The 23,592-nt window shown below is 42.4% G+C and overlaps 1 protein-coding gene across 2 annotated transcripts in view; it reads left to right on the top strand.

Annotated features, from left to right (window-relative positions):
* Positions 1-3,342: 3,342 nt before the first annotated feature.
* mgl (low-density lipoprotein receptor-related protein megalin) overlaps positions 3,343-23,592 on the top strand; it is a 45,195-nt gene continuing 24,945 nt past the window's right edge. For both annotated transcript variants that reach the window (XM_011139397.3, XM_011139396.3), the window contains exons 1-2: positions 3,343-3,876; positions 21,547-21,663. In XM_011139397.3, the coding sequence (XP_011137699.2) occupies positions 3,711-3,876; positions 21,547-21,663 (283 nt within the window). In that variant the 5' untranslated portion in view covers positions 3,343-3,710. The remainder of the gene's footprint in view (positions 3,877-21,546; positions 21,664-23,592) is intronic.

Raw genomic sequence — 23,592 nt, 5'->3', positions numbered from 1 at the left:
GAGTATCACAATAGTGTTATCGCTTTTGTGAATGTGGCGTCGTCAACGGGGCAATTTCGTCACGACAATATGACGCGTGGCGTCGTGAAGCGCTTCCCTCTTCTTCCCTCTCTTATCGCGGTCCTTGAGGTTCCCTGAGCCGAAAGAGGAGAGAATCGTGCACCAGGCCTCTCTACGTTGTGTACGAGTCCTGACCTTGTGGCATTTGGTACCTGTCCGTACCAGCCAGCCGACGCGCATACAACTCCACACCCAATCCCACGAACGCGCGAGCAAAATAACTAAGTACCATCTCCCTCTCCCGTTCTCTCCCTCCTCCTCCCTCTCCGTTCTCCAGCTCTCGCACTCTCTCTCCCTCTCTCTCTCTCTCTCTCTCTCTCTCTCTCTCTCTCTCTCTCTCTCTCTCTCTTTCTTTCCCTCTCTCTCTCTCCCTCTCTCTCTCTCTCTCTCTCTCTCGTTCCCTCTTCGTTCGTCTCGTTTATCCTTCATCTATTCGCTCGCGCACGCAACTCGTGCGCACGCGTACATCCATGCTGACTTAACAGCGACGAGGATGAAGTTGATGTCGCGCGTCGCGAAGTTGCGACTTAACCTTTGACCGTATCGCCGATCTCATTTCTCCAAGGCCAGATTGCAGATCGGAAGTAGCGACTCCGACAGATCACTTCTTCCGACTTCTAACAGTGAACGCTTAAGTAGGTTACAATCGGGTTATTGACCGGTTCCACCGCGACAATAGATAACTTATTCTCTCATCATTCACATAGATCTATTCTGTTTTAATTAAACGAAAGATACTTTATTATCCATGGATGTAGCTCAGTTCCCAAGACGTGTCGTGCTTTCAATCGTTTATAACTCAAGACGCGTTGGACGCCTCTATTATTTTTCTTGTGAGAAAAGGAGGTTAAGAAGAGGTTGAGATTCGATGGTAGAGAAAAGGATCATCACCTATATCTAAAGGAACTGCAGATGAAAGGTAGCTCGGTAAAGGTGTGAGAGGCATCCTGTCGCCTACGCATCTAGAACCTCAACATTACTACTCGATTTTATTTGACGTACTTTACTAATATGTACTAGTCTAGAGAGGAGAGCCGATTTAGCAATCCGGAGAGATCCGGATGTCTTAGAGGCAGAGAGTCGCTCCGGACTTGAGTGCTGTATGATACCCAGCGAGCGAGCGAGCGAGCGAGCAAGAGCGAGCGGGCGAGCGCATTTACGTCGCGGGACAATGGAAAAGGTCGTGCCGCCGCAGCGGCTGTGGCATTTGCGGCGTTCGTCGCTAATAAACGTGTTCGCGAGAAAATGCGCAACGTATCGAGCCGAGTCGAAAGGCACGGATGGGCACGAATCTTTTCGCGAGGCGCGGAACGGGGAATCCCCGCGAAAGGGCGGATGGCTGAGCAACATGCGCAGAGTAGTCGTATTCGTTGATGTGATCCAATGATTGGCTTAACCCTAATCCTAACGCGTGCGCGACATGACAAGTATATTTTGCCCGAAATGGTCGTCTTTAAAAGGAGCGATAATGAGTGATAATTTGAAATTCTGCGTCACCCGAGCTCTGAGGAATCTGAACTTGAGAGACCGAACGTGAAGAACTTGAGAGGTTACGACTAGGAGGAAGTGAGAGAATTGACATAATGGTGAGAATTCTGACGAATGGTCAAAATATAATGCCCGCACTACCAGGAAATATGAAAGGTTTGCGAGCCGCAAAATATAGAAATTAAAGAATTAAAAAATTTGGGATATTGCGGTCCGAAATTTGAAGAAGCAAAGAGTTTATCTAAAACTCACCTAAATATAAGATACCTTTTTAACGAGTATTAATGGGAAAATTTAGAATTTCAAAAACGGTGCGAAGTTATGTGAATCCAAATGCAGGAATCGAAGAATCTGTGAGTAATCTGTGTGCGTAAATCCAAGATCTTAATTTAAGAAATCAAGAAACCAGGAACATATATGTATCCTGATATCAGACGGAGAAAAAGCACGAGCAGACAGCGCAATGAAAACAGATCCATTATCAAATTAAGGTTTTTACTATCATTGCGATAATTACTCTTCAAAGTACCTCGACTTCCGTAATGGAACACGACGATGTCTAATATGACGCATGTCGATTAAGCCAGTTTGTCTGAAAATGCGCTTCGTCAGACGGTACCAAGGTCAACCAGTGGCATTATCTCCGACAATTTTCCTCATGTTCGTTCTGCCGGATTTAAAGACGGTCATCGAACGCGGGCGGTCATCACACGGATCGTCGCGTCTTTCATCGCGGTCGCTCGCGTACTCGCGTAATGAAGCCTCGCGAGGTAAAAGGAGGAAGCTTGGCAATTTTCAGTTACATCGCGGAATTTTCCAAATTCGCGTACCAGCGTGTGCGAGCCACTCAAGGCTGAGCGCTTAGAGAGTCCAAGACTCTCCGAGAATCCAGATCTGCCATGACGCAAGTTGCGAATAATAGCCACTCGATCGTCCAGAGAAACATGCATTAAAGATATGCAAATTGCAGGCTTATAAATATAAGACGACATATGCGTCGACAACAGTTTGTGGCACAAACAAAGTGGAATCCCATACGATATAAACTTACACTTATAAACGAGCTATTTGAGAAAAGAAAGAGAGAGAGAGAGAGAGAGAGAGAGAGAGAGAGAGAGAGAGAGAGAGGGAGAGAGAGAGAGAGACAGTAAATAGATAGACACATGCCGAAGCGAGATGTGAAATTAAAAATGAAAGTTGTCAAACTTGTTTTAATTACAAACAAATGGGTACAAGCTTAGACAATAAAAATCAGAGATGCGCTGAGAGATACCGATTAAGGCGGACATCGTTGTTAAGGCCATTTGGAGAATGTATAGTTTCCCACTATTCTCACGACCGACGAAGCTTGACAATATATATATATATATATATATATCCAAAGATCTTTTAACTGGAAAATAAGGAAAGATCTTTTAAAGGGAAATAAGGAAACTATGCGTCGCTCATTTCACTATCCGAAGATACAAGCATTCCTTTGGCTATGTTTTGCCGATTCCGGAGGTTTACCGAAGCGTCAACAATAATGGGACCGTAAATATAATATATAACACACTGTTATAGCATTTCAAATATACAATATTTCACTTTAACATAAATATTCATTTAATTCCTCGAGTTGTCGATAAGTTTCGCGCCAGAGCAGCCGGGAGAACATCCCGAAAATTTTAAATTAGAACGCATCTCGCGCGTTCTTTTGTACCAACCCCGGCGACGAACAAGAATCGACCATCCCCGCCACGGCGAATGGGGATGGCTGACGTGACGGCGCCATGTTCGATTCGTCTGGCGCGCCGCGCGTCAGTCGCTCGCGGGCTGCGACCGCGTTCATGCTGCACGCATGAGCCATGAATTAAATTGCGCTCGCTCGTGCCGCGTAGTCTCGTTTTTTATTTTTTTTTTTTAATTTACTCCGTTACACATTTTGCATTCGGCCTCTCTGCGCGCGCGCATCTTTGCGCGTGGGACAAATTAGCGACCTACGTTCAGGGGATCCGGCGGAAGTGAAGATCACAGGAGAATTCGCACACTACACACTTGACATACACCTGCGTGCAAAGTGCGTGTCTGTGATACCCCTTCTCCCCCGAGAGAGTGCGGGTGAAAGAGAGCGCGAGGAAGAGAGAGCGGGACAAATAAAAGGAGAGACACGACGGCGTGCGATGGCTGCGCGGCCACGCATTGGCCCTTCCGGTGGTGAACGCGCTTCCGGAATTGCCCAGGACTTCGTCCTGCCCAAGGCGCGATGGACTACCAGGACGACGTTCGCCGTCGTGGCGGCGTTCGCCGTCCTCCTCTGCGTTACTGACGTCACGGCCATTAGATCGGGTGAGTACCCTCCGCGTGCGTCTCGCAGCTCTTTTAAACTTGCGACTTTTTTGCCGTCGAGGGATCCGCTTTCGCCAGGAAAGCAGCCTATTCATTACGAAAATGCATGTCACTAAATTACTTCCGCACTAATTTTCCGCACGTCGAAGTACGTCCTCTGCGTCCACACGTACAGGATACTTCTTAAATAGTATGTGCGTGAAGTAAAGGCTTACTTCGAATTTGGAGCGAATTTCCTCGTAACCGCGCGAATGATTCATTTAAACTCGCACGTTTCTCCGTCATCATAATTGTTTCTCTTAATCTCTGGATAACGGAATTTGGTAGGTTTAAAGGTGTTTGTACTTTGTACGGCATGTACTTTTGACGACAACTCGGTGATTCACTCGGTGCGCGATACGAGTTACAAAATTCAAATGAGATAAGTATGTTTACAACGCAGATTTTATTTGCACTATACCCAAGATAATAAATAAAATAAATAACCGAACAAATCATTTCTTTATTCAATTTCAGTTTAATATTCAATTTAAAAAAGAGCTTTTTAGGTAGAGAGACTACGTTCAGCGCACAAGTCCGGCGTAGAATTTCTGAAACGATATCTCTATTTAAATATTATACAAGAGAGAGATGATAGTAGGAGATGCTGCTGCAGCGGGAATAAATACTTTTCTTCTAAACAAATTTGTTCCGCGGAAATCTTTATGCTGAAGATTGGAGCTACTGTCCAACGGAACCAAGGTCAATCTTGGTCCGATTTTTTTTTGTCAGCTTGAATACCAGCTTGACTAGCTGTTCATCGTTACCGTGGTGCAATTGGTTACGTTTACTTTTTTCTGGTGTTTGCGGGGGGTGGGAGAAGGTAGAGGAGGCGGAAACCGGTTTCGCGGAAGAGATACTTCGAGAGGAAGTCGACAGTATCGCCGAATTTTCTACTTTGGTATTCATACTTTTTCCACGTTTATACATTTTCTCTACTGGCGCCCTTTTTATGCAGATGTATAATCTTTTCAGTATTTTAATTAATATTCAGAGACAAGAATATCTCTATTCTGGCGAGTTACTTGTGTGTGCGTGTGTGTGTGTGTGTGTGTGTGTGTGTGTGGCGAGAAACTTTGGTCATTTAAAAAATATATATTTCTTCGGTAATCATTTTCGGTATAATTTCCAAAAATCGTAGGTTGTGAAATTTTTTAGAAAGTGTAAAAACATAACAACTGGAAAATACAATTGTCTTTCTATGGGGGGAAATATCGAGGAGATGTTGGACAATTTCAAACAATGGTCACATGAATTCATATCAAGTTAAACAAAAATGTCTGAAAAAGAGGAAAAGATAAATTTTACCATGATGACAGAATCTCGCTGAGATCAGATTTACATTAAAGATTGTAGGAGGAACTCAATATTCGCGGTATAAAAAAAATTGTATTCTAATTTCCACGTTCCTCTGTTTCATTTTCAGTACAAAATCTGGAATCTGAAACAGAGTTGTAATTAAATAAACAGCGGTTTGTTTTGGTGAGGAGCGAGCGATACGTTGCAATCGGCGCGAAATAATTTCACGAGCGACAATAATAAGAAGCTTTTTTTTTCGTTTACACGGCCACTCACACTTACATTCAACGTGCGTGATACACGCAACCATGAAGATAATGTCGGCAGCGTCAGAGGGTAAATATCAATATGTTGACGATTGGCTAAATTAAATCTCTGACCTCCACGATGAACTCGTTACTCAATTCAGCGTGTATATGTCGGCCATTTAAAGGTTTATCAACTCGATCGGTGAGTCTTTCTTGTAATTCAACAGGTGGATTTCGTACGTTAACGATTCCTTTTCATTTAATTTATCTCTTTGATTGTACGTATTTCATTTTTATCCTGTCAATTTTTAACAACATTAGCAACAATGAGCACAATATATAGGCAATGACGATAACAATAATAAATCGATACAGCAATGAAATAATACGCTGGATCAATATCTAGCAATCAAGATAACTGTGTCGTTTATTTCTTCAACGAAGTAAGGAAAGCTCCTCTCTCGCAAAGTGTCGAATCCTCTCGGCCAATTTCTACCGATCTCTCAATAATTCTGACATCCGGACATCCCATAATTACAAAAAGCTCGTATACGTCATTGCGGGCCGTGGGTGGAGCAAGTGGAACGAATCAGTGGGTCAACGAAACGACCTTCGTACTCGAGAGCGCCGCGAGTTTGCAAGCTCTGATTCCCGTAGTGGGCGCAGAAGGCGAGAAAGTTCTTTCTCCCTCGAGGAGCCGGCGATTCGTTGGCGTATGTAGAGCCGATCTGATCTCTCCTTAATAAAAATCTGATTAGACGCGGCTTTGCAACTTTTAATATCAAGTTCGCCCGATCAATTAGTCGATCTCGATGTTGTACCATGCACAGTTGGTTCGTTCTTTGAATAAAATAACGTGATCTAACCTCTCCTGGCATTTGTACAGTTCGTCATCTCGACGATTATATTTCGAGTCCCGTTATTAGGAATCGACGCCGTGGAACTTTTATAGGTCACACTGATTTACGATCGACGCTCTAGGAAAGAGAATATATATAAGAGAAAGAAAGAGGGAGAAAGAGCGGATGCAGACGGATTTGGACGTTAATTAATTTTTAATTGCTAAGTTAAATATTGCGAGGCGACAGTTCCCACCTTTCCCGCAGTTTCCCAGAAAAAATTTCATTTCAGTCTCGCGAGGCGGCAGCTCTTTTTCGCGGTCGGAGGAAACGACGTTTCCTGAATACGAAATCGAATAGCGGCATCGGCGGAAACTCACGAAGCCACGATTGGCGAATAGACAACGGCCGTCGATTGTCGAAAGAACGGACTGCCGTAAAAACGTGCACGGCAGGAGGAAAGAAAATGTAACAGCGTTATTGTGACGTGACAAGTGAAAAGGTTGCAAGTAATGGACTCTTATAAAATATCGGCGACGGCGCGCTCCGCTGAGGGAAGACCGGGTCGCTATTTATAAATAATAATATTAATTGCAGTATCCACGGTGAAATCTCGCGTTCTTTTTACCGGCGTTCTTCAGCGGCTTAATAGTTATGCACACGTTTGCCGTGTTTTTATTCGCGTCGGCGTCTAGACGTGACGTTGCCACGCACAATTGACTGATTGTTACGTCGAAGCGTATCGGATTTATTCTCGCGCGACAGTCGAGACAATGGGCAACATCAAGAAAAAGTGACAGTTGCATATCGTCATTTGCCCCAAGTGTGTTATTTTATAAATAAAAAGAAATGTTGCTGAAAATCAAAAGAGAGCGTGCTTTAGCTCTCATACATGTAATATCTGAAAAATTACAAACGCTGCAACGTGTCGAAAGAGAGAGAGAGAGAGAGAGAGACACTCGTGTGCACCACCGGCCTCGCTCGCGAAACGAACCAAGTCATTTTTTCAATATATCTCCGAAGTCGAGCATCGAAGGAGGCCTCACCGGGCGCCCGTTGGAAAACAACGGCCGGCGGTTAAGTAGCGTCGTCGCGTGGCCGGGTGCGAGGCGTCGAATAAATTTGTAGGTGAGGAGGGAACTCTCACAGTGCGAGCGAGAGGGCTGTCTCCGTTCTCCGACGGTCGTTCTTTTTTCTGGCTTGCTCCTCGTGTTCGCTCACGAAGAGATAGCCTGGCCGGGCTCTCTTCGAGGCTGGCAGGTAAAGTCAGTAGGCGGGCTCAGGTTCGTTCACCTCGGCCTAGCGGCCGACCGGATAGCGGGACCCTGGCTCTCCAGTCGGGCCCGTCGTGCTCGTCGTCGTCGTCGTCGTCGTCGTCGTCGTCGTCATCATCGCCACCGCCGCCGCCGCCGCCGCCGCCGTCGTCGTCGTCGCCCGATCGTACCCGCCTGGTACATATACCGAGCGTGTAACACGCTCGCGCGATTATGTGCGTACGTAAGTACGTACGTTCGACCGTACACAGCACCTATTTCTGTATCCTGGCGCTCACAGGCAGGCACTTCGCACCTGCGAGAACGTGTGCCCGTCCACGCGTATATATTAAATTATTGCTCTCGCAAGAGAGCGCGAGGGTGCCTTCGTTGCTCTCCCGACGCGACGCGGCGCGGCGCGGCGGAGTGGGCGCCGTTAGTTAGCCTGCGCTAATTATCGGTCAACAAATTTACTTCTTCCCTCGCGCGCGAAAACGGGGACTGAATGAAGCGATTCACGGTGACTTCGACGTTACCATTCGATCGTCGCGTTCGCTCGCTCGCTCGCTCGCTCTCGGAGAACGCTAACGGCGCAGGTTGCGCTACGTCAATTATTATTCAACTCCGTTTGTTTATGTATCGCCGGTCGTCGGGCCGGTCGTCGGGCTTTCTCTCCGCCCGTTGGGGAGCGAGTTTTTGTCTCTGAACATTGCGGAACTCTTCGATGTAACGCGAATAAACTGCGCGACTGCGTTTTGTACTTTAAATTCACATTTCACTGACGCATCTCTCGGCATCTCGTCGTGCGTTATCTCGCGCGTTATCTCTCATGTGCTCGCGAAAAAAAAGAGATTTCAAGTTTCGTTATGACTATCGAGAGAGAGAGAGAGAGAGAGAGAGAGAGAGAGAGAGAGAGAGAGAGAGAGAGAGAGAGAGAGAGAGAGAGAGAGAGAGAGAGAGAGAGAGAGAGACGTCTCGTGCTGTCTCGAACGCTTCGCAGATGTGACGTAAATCATTTCTATGTTTATTTACTACAAACGAGTGTGTGGTGTCGAGTTTGTCGCAATTGCCGCGTTATCCGCGTTATAGCCAATGTTCCTCGATCTCGCAAAAAAATGCGCTGCAAATTCTCACTGGAGTGAGGAGGAGTGAGATCGAGTTTACTTTATCAGTGCACATTTAAGTCGGTGTCGCTAATTGCCGGAAATATACGAGCGCATTGCGAAATAAATTCGATAAAAAAGAACCCGCCGGATACTTCGCCGCGAGAAACATTTATCGAATGTGTCGAACAATTTCACGCTATTTATATACAAGGTAACGGATGAACTTTGCAGTTACGCGTTGCTGCATGCCGCCGAGACACGTGTCGGTCGACAGTTATGCTCTTTTTGCATAATCACAGAGCTTATCTGGAATATCTTGTTTTAGAAGAAGCCCGATTCATCGAGTATAATTAAGTAAATATTGAAACAACATGTCTTTCCTTTTGACTAAATTAAGTAATTGTTTAAAGCATATAATCATAGGCGCGCGCTTTTAAAAGAGTACGATAAAAATTCTTTTCATAAGTGATAAGTTATTTGTGCACGTAATATTGAAAGCAAACAGAAATCGAGCATTCACAAGGTAAATAACTTTCTAATTACAAAATATTACGTATATGAGCACACAATCTGCGACACGCTGCGCAAACTGCGTATCACTCGGTAATTGAATTTAAGCTGATAAGCAAGCTGGTGATTTAGATAAAACTAATCATTTTCTATATGACATACGGAATTAACAAGTAAGTACGAATTTGATTCATTTATGGTAATCTACGCAAATTGCTCCGAGAAAGGGATTTATCGAGAATTCTGCTTTTGAATCAACAAGTAACGATGCGTCACGATATTTGGGGAGTCGAGTATTGTCCGAATACAATCCAGTCTTTCAGGTATTCTCTGGGCACCTGACCACTTTATCAGTTAAGTCGGTGTCGTTAATTGCAGGAAGTATATTGCGAAATAAATTCGATAAAGAAGAACCCGCCAGAGGAACTTCGATTAATTTAGTTCGAGGAAAGGATATGTTGTTTCGATGTTCACTTAATTATACTCAATAAATTTGGCTTTCTCTAAAATAACATCTCCTGGATAAGCTCTGTGAGAATTATCTGAATATTCGAGTAATGCGATTAGAGCACGTAGCGCCTTAGAGAAGCAGAAGACAGTTGATGCGAAATCAGTCTTTCCGAGGAACAATAGCAAGCGGTAGATGGGTGTTACTCGCGACTTTCTGCCTCCAAATATAGCGCGCGTGATACCTGTGAATTTGAGCGCCGAGTGGAGCCCGCTATATAGGATTTCTATCAAGTTTACACTGACAGTGCTGGTAGAAACTGTGACTCACGCCGTAACTCTTGCTGTATCATTCACGTTGAAGTATTTTGAACAACGCAGCGAGCAGAAACGCGAAACGGTACATTTCCACTTGTCGGCTTTTGTAATTCTGTTTATCGCGAATTACCGTACGTCGAGGGTCACCTGCATATCGGTGAGAGATCGTGACGGATTTTTCCAGCCAGTGGCAAATTGATGCCAACCCCGCGTGGGAAACATCAACTTTCACCCATGAGACCAGAAGTGAACTCAAAGTGCGCGAGTGTAACGGCTCTCCGCGTTTCAACGAATCGCAATATAAAGTTCGCCGAACGAAATAGAGTTAGAGGAAGAGTGACAGAGACAGGAGAGGCGGGGGGAGAGAGAGAGAGAGAGAGAGAGAGAGGAGAGAAAGAAGAAAATAATAGGAGACCTCGATTGCAATTTTATGGGAGATCCTGGCCTTTTTTTCGAGATAATCTCGAGATGTTTAAATTAAGTACTTTGATAAGTATAAGTAAATTGAGATAATTACTTGTTGCAATATTTCACGTACGAAATTTTCAAACAAATTGCTCAATTACGCGAGAGAAGCCTCGTAATTACGCAAAGAATGAGGCTTTGTAATCGGTGCCTGCCTCTTTGAAAAATCTTCTCATATTGCGAAGAAAGATAAATCGCTTTTACACAAGGATCTTGTCGGTACCGTTGCCGACAAGCTGCTAACAGCGTCCTTCCCGTAAAATCAATTTACAAAATACATGTTGTAGCGAGCAGGTAGCTGAGGAGTGACCGTTGCAAGAGCAACAGGGGCAGCAGGTAAATAGCGGGATACCTGTACGAAGGGTAGTTCGACGAGGGATAGGCGGCAGGGCCCGGCAGGCTTCGACACTTGTCGATTAACGTGATGAATGTGCTCGAATTACGCCACCCTGTATATGTGTACGATGTCCGTAGTCTAGATTCGCTTCTAGCAGGCGAGTTCTATACTCAGCGAATTCTTCGAGGTCTCTTACGAGCGTGCATTTCGCGCGAGCGTGTGTGCGTGCGAGATACGCCGAGTGTGTACACACGAGTGCGTCCACCTGTACATGCACATGCCGAATTGCAGGACATTAAACCTTGACTGAATGCAGATTTGCGCTCGAATGAGCGCGGCGAATCGAAGGCGAGGCTCGTGCCGAGCGCCGAGCGAGTGCATCGAGCGCAGCGCGAAGGAGGAAGAAATCCTCTTGACGGCGATAACAACCCCGCATTAGCTTGTGATATAATGTTTGTAACGTAACTTATTTGTGCGCGACGCGCACAATCTCCCATCCTTTCTTACCCGTTTTCTCTCAAACCGACGCGACGGCGCCAAAGTGTTACTTCGTGTCGCGACGATTAAAGATACTCCGATTTCTCCATGACAATTGTACGACAACAGATAAAGCTATACTAAAATATAAACTTAATTGATTTGCGCTACTTTATCGGTAGATGAAACCTTGTAGCGACAGGTATTCACGGGGTGGGTGAATTCGTGAAGAGACGATATTCGAAATGAGAGAAGAAACAGAATTGTCGATGAACATTTCATCGATAAAGTCATAAGCGAACCTTCTGTGTCTAAATTTGGACGTTAAAATAATTTGGAGTTATTAAGTGCGGGGCATTATGCGGGGAGAAAGGGTTATTAATTAAGTTTAGAATTATATGGAATCGGGGATTATACAAAATTTCTCTCATTATGATGAGAGAGAAGAAGGCATTCAATAACTTATAGCACGTAATTAAATTAAACTTTACGACGTGGCGTAGAGATGGAGAAAGGTCAATGGCTTCTGGACGCTACACGAAAATTTAGCGGCAACAGCTTGTCGTAAAATATAGTCTGTATCGCTTGTTATACCGGGTGGCTCAGAGCAGAGCAGATCAATCAGCAACTAGCCTGAAACAGAGCACTGGCGTGCTCTGAACATAATAAATTCTGGTTTTGAAGGAAACGTTTGCGAGAGATTCCTCACGGCATCGCGGTAGTCGTTCATAACAGTCGAAAATCGCTTTTGAAGTGCGCTTGGTTAATCCTAGTGATCGTTTAATGACCTCTCTTGAACAGTACATTATATAATGGTTACGACTGCTGATTACTGTGTGTCGTGGGTTCTAGTATTCATGTATCTTGTGTTTTTCTTAAACATTGAACGGTTCGAAACAATTCCGAAGAATCGTATCTCCACTTTCTTAAGATATTCATCAAGTTCTGAAATCAAGAGAGTCCGTTTATCCGAACAGACGCGAAAATTTTGCCGAGATTATCATGTCGAAAGAAAGAAATGAACAGCTTGACGTGTGGATAATTACCTAATTAATCTGTCGCTGATTAATCTATCGCTCTACTTTATCTCGCTGTTGGTAGAAAACACACGCGCACACATGTAGAGAATGTTTCACGCATACACTGTTCTTTTATTGTAGGCTTCGGAGCTCGATTCTAAAAGTTCAGCGACGTTCTCTCATGTTACTAGCGTCCTGAGGAGGTTTCGCTTTGTACGCGCAAGCAACAGGACTTTTGTGTGAAATAAACGTCGTTGTCGCGAGTTGGTAGGTTTTAGACGTCGTACTGACTCGGCTGATCGTACTGACCGATAAAGAGAAAGTTTTGTCTTTCCGCTGCAGATCCAAAACATTCCTTTCGTTCGTTAATTCACACACGCTTGTGTCATATCGAAGCTTTTGTGCATTCTGTGCAATCAATACAAAAAATTGTGCGCGTAAAGAAAATGACGCTCGCGGTCGGTAATGCAGTCGGTATTATCAGCATCTACAAGCTAACGACTATCTTCAAACGAATGACATCGTGCACGTGCACAGACACCAGCCAGACTTGATCGGGAATATACTTGGACTTAATACGTTGAACAAGATGCCGATACACTTACTCACTTGTCTGTGATCTTCGTAATGCTCCTGGGAAGTTGTTCATAATTAATCCAATATTCCGCCGATGAAAGGAGACGTCGTGAACTTAATCTGACCCGACACACCCAGTGTGCTTCCACGGCGGGCTTTGCATAACTTCTGGATAGCCGAGCGCCGTGTAGTCTTCATCGATGTATGACCTAACCGTAGAGAGACGAGGATCAGAGCGTCGTGAACTGGAGGCCACAAGAGATTTCCCTTCACCGGACTATCAATCGAGCATTCGTCTGCCGTGGCCTTGTACGTACTACGAGCGCGATATATACGGTGGTCGGGTGGCTGAATGGCACTGGCTGCTGGTGATATATGTGTCGCGCAGCGTTCGTTGATCCGAGTGATCCAATTAACGATCCAGGCCGCGCGGCGTCCAAGATTTCTTCGGACGCTTCTTTGTACGCGCCGACTTTGTACCGTAACCGACTGCAACCGATCGTGTCGATCTCTTAGACCGCCATCGGGAAAGAACGCTTGAGCGACAAAAAGAAGCGCGCTGGGGAAAAAAATACATTTTTTATCGACCCGTCCTAGCCTAGACGGAGCTGCTAGGACCAGTTGCATCAGACGCGGAATCCTGGACATTTCTGGCGGCCGTTATTGATGAAGGGCGTCTCATCTTAGATTACCTATCACACAAGAGGACGAGAAGATTGGACTCTTCCAGAATAAAATTAATAAAAAACCAAACTCCACTCTGGAAAAACAGGTTTTTCCAGAGTGGAGTTTGGTCGTGTCGGGTGATACTTTGGTATGATTTTTTATTCACGCCCATGCCTATTTGTCAGATTTATTATTTCGATAACATCCCCGCAAGATTGTATACTTAGTCCGTTAGGAAAGGTCCGTTCCTAAAGGGTTGTAAACTATAATCTCTACTGGGAAACGAACTATTGGAAATATCTTCGGCATTCCTATACGGATCCAAGACGGAGTTCTGTTCAAGGATCCTTCCGGAATAATTCGTCTGTAAGTTCGTGCTCACGCATGGTTGCGCTTGATAAAGGTATAATAAAAATATGTCATAATACGGATTAATTCAACCCGATTAAATAATTACACTGATAATGACGCGGGAATGCAGCGGCCTTTCGCGATGATTTAATCATCGTATTGCGCAACCGCCATCGGCCACTCCGTTATGCTAACGATACCCCGATACCACCGATGGTATCGATACTTTCGCCTCAACGTCCGATTTTTTCGTACCTGCGTGCCTTCTTGCTCGACTAACTGCTCGATAACATCAGGAGCGATCTTTTCCTCCAGAGAGGAGAGAGGCAGACAGCTGCTACAAAGTTTTATATTCGGCGCTCTCACGACGATCTCACTCTTCGATTCGATTCTTCTTCGGGGAAACGCGCATTTCGTTTTTTCATCGATAATGACCGCGAGAGGCTAATCGATTCCGCGTATTGAGACGTTATTAGAGACGCTTCGCGGTTTTCCCGTGGAAAACACGCGACATGTCGGATGCACCGCGCGGTGCGGCGCGCGGCGCGCGGTGCATATGGTTGGCTATTGCACCGTCTGGTACGAACGGCGTTGCTGAAAGAGCATCCGCCTCTCACGCGAGCGCGAAGGTGAACGCCGCGCCGCGTGCCGATGTCATAGGACGAGTGTCGGCATACTTGTTACGTTATTTAACAGTATATCATTGCTAAAGCCCGCCGCACGGAGCCGGAAATGTAGTGGAAATGGCAGGACAGATGATACCACACACACATACACACACACACACACACACACACATGCCGATGAGCGATCGTTGGATTCATATTTGTCCCTTCCCTGCGACTTTGAGTCGTCAGCGACATACATTCATATTTTTATTTTTTACCCATATTTTTTTTACATTCATATCTCGGTTTCTTCATGTGCGAGCGTGGTACTACCGGTGTTCGCGCGATTGTTACATAGTTATCGAACGGGTGATTGTATCTACCGGAGTTTGCGGTCTTTTATTTCTGATCTAATCATGCGTATTATGTAATGGCGAGATATAGACTCGGTACAAAAATATCGTAGCGCGAGATAGATTTGTTGGAAACCGCTTTAATCTCCGAAGCATCTGATCCTTCGTGTTAACGATTAGCTTCATGGACTGTTCTCTTACGTCAGATATTTCAAAATGATACTTCCATATCTCCTTTCCGCGTAGCGTAAGGTCATTAAGAGCGTCCCGATGATGACGAACTTTGTACAACTAAACTCTCTCTTCCTCTCTATCTTTCCCTATCTTTCTATATTTTTTCCTAAGATTCTGTGTCGCGCTCCGTCTATCACAATTGGATTTAAAATAGAAATGAAAAGGAACTCATATCCTGGAAAACGATAGAGCAACGTCTGCGTTTAAAGACTGTTAAGCCGAAGATATGTTACTATTTTAATTTTACATTAATTTTAAGGTCTATGCTGGTTTTAGCATCTTGATTCTTTTTTCGAACTGAGAAATGTACGATAGGTAAGAGAGCGAGAGCGAGAGCGAGAGCGAGAGCGAGAGCGCGAGAGAGAGAGAGAGAGAGAGATTGGTTGTGTCTGTTTAGTCTGGAGGAGTCCCTAGAAATAACTATTTCTTCTTTATTTGTTGGTAAAAATTTGTTACTGCGAGTTAGCTGTGTGTGTGTGTGCGGAGGTTACGAAAATATTATAAGAAAAGAAGTTTGGAGAGCACGAGTATATATTGCTATCTGTCTTCGATATTTGCATCCCTACCCTGCAATGCACATTCCCTCCCGACTGTTGCCGCCTCTCTGTTCGTACCAGGCCGCGCAACCTGGCACGAACGCTGCACTTCCAAGCCGGGGCCGACTCCTCTCCTCTGCTCTCCTCTCTAGTGCCATCAGCGTCTCTCTCCTTCTCTCATTGTCTCCCTCCCTCTAATCGACCGCAGCTTGTCTCCTCTCGCAGCTTCTCTCTCCCTCTTTTCCCCTATCTTTCTCTCTGTTATGTCTTCTCTTGTGATGGTAAAACACCCACAAAACGTAGCTTACTTACACACCTCTACTCTCACCTCCTCTATGTTCCCCTCACTTTCCTTCGTGGATCCAGCGATCTATTCAGCGTTTGTTTCTGGACGAACGTCGTAGTGTGACGATCGAGTGATACGTATGATCTCCGAAATGAGCGATTTGTTTATGGACAAATGATCGTCAAATGATCATTCTCGTTCGCTTCTCTTCAGGGACCCAGCGATTTGCGGCTCGTTTCACAAACGATCTTCGCAAGACAATTTTTAAGAAGATTAATAGACCAACAAAGCGTAATACAATTTTAAACAACTTTTCCTTCTAATCAGAATTAACACAAGAATACACGCTTAAGAATTATGTTTCTAATTTCCTTATTGGATTTTCTACGATAGACGGATTAAATTGATAAATATATTACTCTGCATTGTATAAATATAATCTCTCGCAAGTATCACCTAAGAAATAAGACAGCCTTCTTGTGGAAAATATCACAAATACTTCCGCTTTGATTCATGCTATGCATTTATAATGGTTTTAATGAAATTATCGAGGTCAGTATCCAGTTATTTTTGTGCTACCTAGACTATTCCTGTCTGGTAGGTATTTCTTAGGTATTTGAATACCTAATTATTCCGCAGATATTTCGAGTATTCGAGTATAAAAATTATTCGATTTGTATCGACAACAATAATCTGTGTTTTGTTTCGAAGAAAAAAGTCCCCATCGAAAGGTGCTCGCGACATTCTCCGTTTACGTATATATGCAGGCACGCTTTGTGCTTATCGAGCGTGACCGATTTTTTAAACATTAATCTCAACGTTGTCAGCCAATTGCACAGCAATCGCAGGATCGCTTTCTCGTCCAAGGACGATCAATCAAGGATCCTCCCGCGATGGGAAAGTATCCGTAAACGGGCCTCGATTGCCGTAGCGGCGCGATAGGTTCTTCTAGGAGACGAGATCATTTTTCCTTTCAAAACGCGAGGTGAACTTGTGAAATGCGTGTCGAAATAAAAACAGTCGCGAGCTCCCCAAGAAAAGCTCATTACCTCGACGCAGGACGGATGGAAATGGTTCTTCTTTACTTGGAACAATAATGAGGCGGTACACGTTTGTAAGATAAACCACAGATATCCTGGAGGCCAATTTCTAATTTTGTATCAACTATTTGCATTAATAAACAAGCTACGTCAAAGAGCTTGCTGAAAATCGAAACACTGTCTTGATTTACACGATGACTGTAGATGGACTGAATTTGTAATACTACGAAACTTTTTAATTTATTTCTTTCAAATTATCCCTAAATATATTTCCTATTTCTATTATTAGCAGAGAAACAACAATCTGCTGCACAATAAGAGAGTGAAAGGTACTTGGGAAGACTCAAAACCATCGTTGTTCTTTCTGGCTTCAAGCACCCGGAGGCAGAAGCTTGTTTATTGTTGTCCTTGTTATTGCTAAACATTCGAGCAACGCTTGTCATCGTCATCAAGTTGCGCGGTGATGGTACTCGAATATCAAGAGGCGACGCATTTGCATAACGACACGGAATTTTTCATGAACGTCGTTATGCAAATGACTCTTCCTTCATTTGTCGACGAACAAAGCCATCTGCAAACAAAAAACCGAGACATGAAATGTCCCTCCTTATCTTGTCTTTTCTTATCTCCATCTTGCGGATGCTTTGCAAAATTGAAAACATCCGGAAGAAATATTGTATTTCACGCTGTTACACAGCAACATACGATCTTCTGAATATTATTGTCTGTTAAATTAAATTAAATGATGAATTAAATGAAATTCATGTTGAAAGTTTTGTTACGGAAACATCTAATATTCATGACTTCTTTTTTATTTAACGACAATTGAATTAATATTTAATGCATATAATCCAACATTATGTAATTTTTAATCACTAAATATCTTTATATTTAGTTATGTGTGAGCGTCAAATTTAAATTCTACTGAAATTACATAAAATAAAATTGTACAAAATTCTATAAATTGTAACGAGTGCTTAATCATCGGAAGTCAATTTCTGAAAATACATTTATCATAAACAGCTTCCGTGATTCAAAAATTATTGTAACACATTACATCTCGGGAAAAGGCATTGCATTAATGAGATAATTTGCAAATACAGTTGATAGAAATTTGCTTACAAGCTGCATACGCGTCTCTAATTATGCCCTAATGAAGAGCAGTTTACCGCAATCGTGGAGACGGATGTGCTCTCGTCGTTTTAATCCTCGCCCACGAATTTGGCTACTACCTTCGGGAATCGCGTGTTTCCGCTCGTGAGTTACGTTAGAGTGGGGATTAAAAGGGTACATTTTTTCCTTGAAGTCGGAGACGTTGTTAACTGCCGCGTCCCTTACGCTCCAACTGGTTTCACTGTCTCAATAATGTCGTCATCTCACTTTACTTCGCCAACAATTCTCTTTGTCAATGAATAATGTGGATGTAAAAAATTCGCGCGATTTTCATGTTGAACACGTATTAATGCTGTCAGTATAAATTGACTAGTTTGTACACCCGCGTATCTAATTCGCACAACTAATCAAGGTAGTTGGGTATAATCGAAAATAATAAAATATCCAGATATACAGAGTGTCCGGGATCTTTCAGAAATGAAAAATTGTGAAGATTAATCAGATCAAACTGAGAGGAAAAGTCAAGTGTCATTTTGCAAAAATCGCAATAGTTATACTTGTTATACTTGAAAATTTACACACTTATTTGCAAAATGGTAAAGGAATTTTTTTTTGTTTAGAATGACCTAATCTACAATTGTATGATGACTATTGTGCCTAACGACAGATTCAAAGGTTCAATATATTCATATCTATCGCTAGGCATAATAGCCGTCATACAAAAGAGTCTTTTACCAATTTGCAAATAAGTACGCAAATTTTCAAGTTATCAATTAAAGAAGCTCCTAAATACGGTCATTTCTTATCGTTAATACCTTAATAACTATTATGATTTTTGCAAAATGGTGCTTGACTTTTCTCCTCAGTTTGATCTGATTAATCCTCACAATTTTTCGTTTCCAAAAGATCCCGGACATCCTGTATATACAAAACCTAAAACCGCGAATAATACCCGATAATACCAGACTGGAATTTATTCTTGAATTTTGCAGCAGCTGGATTTTACATTGCCTGATCCAGTTTTATTTCTTTTTAAGTACTACAGTGGCGTGCAAAACTTTTGAGCCACACAATTATTATTATATATTCATTTCATAATGAGCGTTAAAAACTTTACACATATATATAAACAATATGTATTTATTTGTCCTACAATTATATAAACTTTACAAACTCTTAAAAATTCTAAATACTTTATTTTTATACAATGTCTTATTACAAACAGTGCAAAAGTATTGCGCCAAAAAGTTTTCTTATGCATAAAAAAAATATATTATTGAAAAATAATAACAGAAAATGTTGTCAACGTTTTTTTAAACTTAATACTTTGTTGCCATGCCTTTAGAAGCAATCACTGCAGCACAACGACGAGGCATTGATGCTATTTAATTAGAAATGCGATCTTGAGGTAAATTTTGCCACTGAGTTTGCAAATCTTGCCATAATTCAGCTTTATTAGAGTGTTTCTTATTTCCTATACGTAGTTTGAGTTCTTGAGCCACAAATGCTCAATAGGATTCAAGTCCGGCGATTGCGAGGGCCAGTCAAGAACTCGCATTTTTTTCACGATGAAAAATTCTTTTATTAGTTTTGATGAATAGTTTTGGGATCGTTATCTTGTTGGAAAATCCAACTACGTAGCATATTTCGAGTTGCATATGGCAGCATATGCTGTGTCAATATATCTCGATACATTATAGCGTCCATAGTACCCGTGATCTCAACCAATGGACCAACTCCGTTATAAGAAAACAATCCCCAAACCATCACGCTACCTTCACCATGTTTTACGGTAGGAATTTGGTATCTTGAGTTATATCTTGTGCCTGTTGGACGTCGTATATATGTACTTTCTACCGTCACTTCCGAATAACTGAAACTTTGACTCGTCAGAGAAAAGTACTTTTCGCCAATCAACTTCAGTCCAATGTTCAAATTTCCTTGGAAAATCTAATCGAGTTTTCTTATTTTTTGCACTAATTAATGGTTTTTTTACACCAGCACGTCCTAAAAGATCTACTTCCTTTAGACATCGAGATATTATATTTCGACTAATATCAGCAAGATTTTCTTCTCGTAGTTCTCGAGAAATATCCATGGCCAGTTTTTCTAACATCTGCTATCGACTTTCTTTTAATTATTTTATCGACGCGCTTTGTAGTTTTGCAAAGTCTACCGTTTCGTGGTTTATCAGTTAGAGAGTTCGTCAACTTATATTTAACAATAATCCTATTTACAGAACTTTTATCAATTAATAAGCAATTAGCAATTTCGCGAGAAACCTTTTCTCGTTGAGAAAGATTAATCACGGCTTCGCGTAACTGAAGGCTTATATGTTTCGGCATTGCGGTAGACAATAGACTGAAATTTAGTTAAAGCAAATATTTACGAAGGAGTTTCATAAAAAACGTAAACAAACCGGGCTCATAAAGTCACAACAAGAATACGGCTCAATACTTTTGAACACATGTAAATATTATATGACTAAATAATTAGAAACTATGTAATTTCAAAATTTTGCAACTGTACTATTATTTGTAAGAATGTTATGTCAACTATTTTATATAATTAATTTTTAGAACAAATAAATATATTGTCATGTATCTTAAAAAGACACTATGGCTCGAAACTTTTGCACGCTACTGTATATGTCGTCTTAATGGTATTCGAGTATCGGGCTAGTTTGTGTATAATAATTGGATGTCAGTAGCCGGGAAATACCTGAAAGATTCGAATACTCGAGCGACACTCGAGTATTCGAGCATCCAGTGTATGGTATTTCGTATTCATTTTCAATGAAAATACTGTCTAATACCGTATACTTAATATTTAGAGATGTGCGAACTATTCGAATTCGAATCGAATCGAATCGAATCTAATGTAATTCGATTCGATTCGAATCCGAATTCCTATGATTCGAATCCGAATAATTCGAAAATTTCGAGTCGAAGATTCAATTACGAATAAAATATATTAACGTGCATTATATTTACTTGCATCAGGTACAAAATGAGCCATCTGGGCCTGTATATTTGAACCCTTAACTTGTAATTAACTCAACTTATAATTAATAACTTAATTATAAATTACTTTAAATATTTAAATATATATTTTACTGTAAGATGATATTACAATATCAATAGCCCCTTTCATATTAAAATCTTCCATCATTATGTGCATGTTTAATAGTCATGTTAAATTTTTTAATGATTCGATTCGATTCAAATTCGAATGAAATTTCGTAGATTCGATTCGATTCGAATTCGAATTAAAAAAATGAGATTCGATTCGATTCGACATAAAAATTCTTGATTCGCACATCTCTACTAATATTGTATTGTTAGACCGCGAGCGAGCGAGGTGACGAAATGATCGGCGCGCGAAAGTTCATCGGGTGACGATTCGCTCGAACCTAGAAGAAGCCTCCCTTCTGCAACAGTTACACCTAGAAACGGAGTTTCCCCGGCGGCAGGCATTGAACCTTTCACCTATCACGGCAGCAATATCGCTTCCCGGCCGACTCCTTTATGTTGTGTGCTTTCTGTTACAGGCGACGGCTGCGGGAATGGCATGTTCAGGTGTAACGACGGCAAATGCATACAGTCGATTCTCGTGTGCGACTATCGCGGCGATTGCGATGATAACAGCGACGAAATGCAGTCGTGTCGTGAGTATATCGCAGACTTTTTCTTTATCGTAAACCTTGGGAGAATATGGGGATAATAGTTTCTCGACGGTGCTTGCATTCTGAGAGTATCCCGTAAGGGAGGATGACACGACGTGAGGGCGGGCGGGCAGGGGGTGGGGGTGGGGGGGATAACAAAGATACGGCTTACCGTAAGAACTAGAATCTCGGAGAAATTAGAGCATGTTTGCGGACACGGAGTTTAGCCGAAAGAACGCTCCGCTGTTCGTGCTGATGAATAATTAATGACGGAGTGCTTCGTTAAGTAATAATAAAGGGAGATGCGTGTATAACTCGCGACCGTCCGTCGCCCTCATTAGAGTTCTCGGTGAAAGAAGTTTCAGAATGAAGCCATCACCTTCATTCAGTACTGTTGATGTCAGGGATGGATTGATGATTGTAAAGGCCCTGACACACAATCGTGATATGTAATAGATGCTCATATCGATAAAAAGGAACATTGAATAACGTCAACTCTCGATGGATGTTTCAATGACGCTCGAATGTTCGGTAAACACGTTCACGGCTCAGCTCCAATTCAGAAGCGAAACTTGTGTCCAGCTATACGGACAGAGAAAATTTTCCCTCTTCCGAGGAATCATAAATCAAAATAATGTTCATTGAACACAAGTCGAATTAACAATTTAATATTTACATTACACGAGTTATGAATGTGGAAGGTCATCAATGACCATATCAAAGATATCAATGTCGGCCGATCTTTATGATTGACGTTGCCCGAAATTCCAGAATTTATAACAATTGGTTTAAATCTTAATTAAAAAAGAATCTTGTGAATGAAACCATCTTGTGTTTTGAACGGAGCTATTTTTATCACACCAATCTTGATTTGGATTCGTTCGAACCAATTGTGACGGCAGCCTTGGAGCGGACTATTTTCGATGTGCTCTTCCTGTTTTCATATCGGCGAGAGAGAGAGAGAGAGAGAGAGAGAGAGAGAGAGAGAGAGAGAGAGAGAGAGAGAATAAAATCGACTAATTTGATCTGTACGTGGCTCACAACGAATCTCGCATGCCGGAAACTCGACGGTCAACGAAAATTCGAGGCTTCCTCTCGGAAGTGCTTACGATGCTTTGTCTAGAGTATTTTTTTTTATGCAGTTGATTGCGTAATTGCTTTTGTGATTCTTCCTTATCGTCAGGTTTACATGACACGGAAGTATGGTTTATGCAACTTATGTTATCTTTCCATACAAACGAAAGTCACCTGTGTCACATTGAGATTTGGAAGTGCAAAAGAGGTTTGGCGTCAGCAAAAGGACAAAGCATTGGCAATAATTTCAGGATGAGCAAAGTGTTGTTTGCTTCGAGGCCATATGAGAATGACTTGAGAAATGAAAATACGATTAACTCTCGTTCAAACAATTTTTAATCATTGAGCTTTCTTTGCTACATCTGACATCTGTACTATACATTGTGCAAAATTCCATCTTATACAGCTCATTAAAAGCTGAGTTAAAATTGCTCAGATGTGTGTATCCGAACTTGTTGTGATAAATAAAATATAAATATGTCATTTTGAAATTAAATTACTTTACGATGTTTTGATTGCTTTCTCTTTAAAATTGCTGGGATTTTGTTCACATTTAATTGTTTTTTAGAGAGCGGCAAGAATTGCTTGCCACTGCATCTCTGAAGGTTCGTCATGTTCCTATTTGCTTCCGCGAAGCTGCGGGCGTTTGTTATGCGGGTGACAATGTCAGAACCGGAAGCAAGGCTGTGACCCTCTTTCGAGGACAGCGTGCAGAAGTGCCGCTACCGCGTGTCATTCGATGAAACGGACCCACTGGCACGATTGCACTTTGTTTTGCATGGAATCAATTCCAGTACTGCGTTCAAGGACTTTCTCCTCAATATTCACTCGATCACTTTTCCAGAAATCTATTGCAAA

The sequence above is a fragment of the Harpegnathos saltator genome, unplaced genomic scaffold (assembly GCF_003227715.2).
Source record: "Harpegnathos saltator strain DR-91 unplaced genomic scaffold, Hsal_v8.6 scaffold51, whole genome shotgun sequence".
Classification (NCBI taxonomy): domain Eukaryota; kingdom Metazoa; phylum Arthropoda; class Insecta; order Hymenoptera; family Formicidae; genus Harpegnathos; species Harpegnathos saltator.
This window is presented reverse-complemented; position numbering and strand designations above follow the sequence as displayed.